This window comes from Camelina sativa, chromosome 17 (assembly GCF_000633955.1).
Source record: "Camelina sativa cultivar DH55 chromosome 17, Cs, whole genome shotgun sequence".
In the NCBI taxonomy this organism is placed as follows: domain Eukaryota; kingdom Viridiplantae; phylum Streptophyta; class Magnoliopsida; order Brassicales; family Brassicaceae; genus Camelina; species Camelina sativa.
The window spans coordinates 14143078-14146481 of record NC_025701.1 but is presented as its reverse complement, the minus strand read 5'-3'; the positions used below and the strand labels follow the sequence as shown (position 1 = coordinate 14146481).

Genomic DNA, 3404 nt, shown 5'->3' with positions numbered 1-3404 from the left:
TAATTCGAAATTTCTCTGAAGTTTCTTCAAACTTAAGGATAAAGATGTGTTTTACGGTCTGAGGCAGAAGCTTGTTGAGTCTAATAGGTTGGTGCCACCTGAACTTGCGAGACATGAAGCCTCCAAGTTAATTCTCTCATTTTTAGGGAACGTGCATGGGTGTTACGGTTACTACCGATTACTTTATTGATCAATTAGACATTACAATATCGAAAAAACTATATACTAATAAGTATTCATTCATTTATTTATACCAATTGATGTGTCCAATATGCTTTTGCACTTTGGTTTTGGTTTCAACATTATTGTTCTCAGTTCAAGAAAGAAACCGAATTCGACACCAAGGTATAGTAGTAACAAATGATAAAGACATCATAAAATACATAGCAACAAAAGGTTAAATAAAACCACTCATAACTTAGAATTTTATGTCGGAACCTCGAAACTTCTCCTGGATGATCATGTCAATTCTCTCCTCCATCTGAGGAGTCAGATAATTCTTCGAGTCACCAACTTCGCCTTTACGGAAAAAGATCTTGTGAGAGGCCCCTCCAGGCATCTTTCCGGTCTTGTTGATCTCCAAATTCTTCAAGTTACGCAATGAGCAAAGGTCTAAGATCTCTTCCACAGATCCACTCTCTTCTTCTTCCACCGTAAAAGGACAACCCAAGAACTCGGCAAGTTTCTTGAGCTGAACGTTAGGATCTGTTTTCAACTCCTCATACTTCAAGAAAAGCACGTTCTTGGGATCTTCCAAACTTCCTTTCCAATAGCTCAATACATGTTCCCAAAATGGTCCGTGACTGATGACTCCTCTGCAAAACGATTCGAATATTGACTCCAACATGCTTCCCTCTTCTTCTATCTTTCGAATTGCGCACTGGAAGTGCCAAAAAGACACCAACACGTCTTTCACGTTCCTCCACACGTACACAATCTTACAAGGAGAGTTCTTGAGAGCCTCTCGCAGTGTTTGGAATGCCACGTGAGTCGAGAATAGCCTCGGGGATGATGAAATATTGGTCAGATCTGGTTTTGAGGTTTTGAAGATGAGCTCGAGGTATGGTACTAGCCCATGAGGATTATCAAGTAGAAGAGGATGATCATCAGAAGAGTGTTTGGATCTCTCCAAGAGAGCTACTGTGAGAGCTTTAAGCCACGTAGTGCCAGATTTGGGAAACGAAGCAATGACTATGTCAGTGTCTTGTGGCTCGAACCCTCTTTGGAAGTTGAGGATTCCTAGCAGAATTTTGTTTTCGTACCAACATCCTTGATACTTGAACAGCTCTTTACCATCAAAATCTACGTCTGAGGGAAGTGATGAGATCAGATTCATGGTTTCTTCGTCGTCTTCTCTCTGCAGGTTCTTTGGGATCTCTTTCTCATCATCCATTTTTTGTTTCTTGATTTCAAGTGTGTCGTTGACTTTTGTTTAGTTTAAGGCAAAACATGACCATTTGTTGTGTTGCTCGATAACGCTCTTATAACGCGGGTAACGTGTAGAATCAGTCAGGATAAGCATGTTATTTTATTCAGATGAGCTGTACCGTGAAGTTACAGTATTTATAATGCGGGTAACGTGTAGGACATTATTGGTATGCCTAAGAGACATGGAGGGGTATTGAATTTGAAAATTTTGATTGAGTTTTTATTTTTTAAAGTTTTTATATTTTTTAAAGTTTTTATATTCTGTGAGATTTTGTTATTGAAGTTTAGGTGATTTTAGAATATTTCACGGCACAAAGAAAAAACATTTTGTAAATAAAAGGCACGTCTAGAGATTTTATGCTCGACTAATAAAAGGCACAACTAAACAACATATGTTTTCTGTTGAAGAGTTTATGATAGTTATAATTGAAGGCAAAGTGATCATGCTCTGATGAGAATGATCAACTAGCAAACGAGATCACGCTTTGCTATTGAAATATACGATTGTGTACCATGATTTTGCATCAATGACAGGCAAATGCCTGAGTTTATCCCAGTCATACACAAGTCACAGGCTCTCTTATCCTAGTACTCTCTAAAATGATGAATATTACGCCAATGATCAATTATTCATCTTGCGTCGACATATGGGCAACTTGCAATACTAAAATAAACCGAGGTTAGTGTTGAGATTAACCTACAACAAAAAGAGAAAGTAGTTAGTGAGAAGAAGATAAAAAAAAAAAAAAAAGAAGCACAAGAAGAAGAAGATGACAAAAAAGAGTCTATAAGAGAGCCTAACAAGCAAAGGCTAGAGAAAAACCAAGGTGGATGATTCATAAATTAAAAACATATACAACTCAACAACACTTTTCCTCTAGAATCCAGAACACAACAAGAGTATATAAATACCTTTTTGGGAATTAGACTCCAGTCTTTCATGTAGCAAAGAAGCTTCAAAGCATGTTAGAATGGTAGAGCCTACACAATCCAAAAAAGGAAAAGGTGTTAGCAGCAGCTCACTCTCCACAGTTCCCTCAACACGAACACGAGTTCTAAATACTTGTAATCTCGAAAATTATTGGTCTATGGGCCGATAGTCCACGTTGGGCTGTTATGTCGGTTATTATAAACCCTAATATTATTGTAAAACCTAATACCTAGTGTTATATAAACCTTCTTTATCATTGATTAAGAGGCACAACACAATAATAAAGATTTTTCCCCAAAACCCTTCTCTAGTTTCTTCATGGTATCAGAGCAGAGCAGATGATTCTTGTAAATCTAAACTAATTAAAGCTTTCGCGTTAGTGTTCTTATGATCCAATGATCATGGGATGTGAAGATGATGGTGGTGATGAAGACGAACCAGACGATGACAAAGACGTAGATGTGCTTTCTTTTTTTTTTTTTTTTTTTAATTATTTGGGTATTATTTGATTTTCCAAAAAAAAAAAAACAAATTACGTCATTGTTTCTTTTTAGTTTATGGTTTTGATGGGAGAATTTGGTGTGGTGTCTCCGATCCAGCTTGTTAGAGGGAGATAGTTTTGATTTTTTTTTTGCAATAATTAATTGGGGTTTTTTTCTATTTAAACTATTGATGATGGTTCTAGGGTTCTAGGGTTTATGGTTTACATGGGTTTGAATTATGAATCTTTCTGAGCTTTTATTTGATAATAGTTTTTACCATTACAGGGGAGTTGTTTGGAACGCTCATGTTTTTAGGTCAATTTCTTTTTAGTCCGATTTGTGGACTGTCCGAGATTAGGACAATTATTTGTGGAGATTGCAGGATTTGCACCCACGGGATGTTGTTATTCTCTTTTACCAAAGACCGAAGTCGAGCTGATGTTCTACCCCTATTTTCAAAATTGAAGTTTATGCCCGGAAGAGTTTGTTGACATAATTTATCTACCCTTGACAAGTGTCCACGACATATGTGTTTCGCTTTTCTATTGCAAAGTTTGCGTGTT

At 36.9% G+C, this 3404-nt stretch overlaps 1 protein-coding gene across 1 annotated transcript; it reads right to left on the bottom strand.

Annotated features, from left to right (window-relative positions):
* On the bottom strand, positions 262-1461 carry LOC104757156 (cytosolic sulfotransferase 7-like). Its single transcript, XM_010479882.1, has one exon. The coding sequence runs from the start codon at positions 1391-1393 to the stop codon at positions 419-421; it is 975 nt and encodes a 324-aa protein (XP_010478184.1). The 5' UTR covers positions 1394-1461; the 3' UTR covers positions 262-418.

Coding starts and splice junctions, on each gene's coding strand:
- LOC104757156 (XM_010479882.1), bottom strand. CDS start 1,393: ATGGATGATGAGAAAGAGATCCCAAAGAACCTGCAGAGAGAAGACGAC.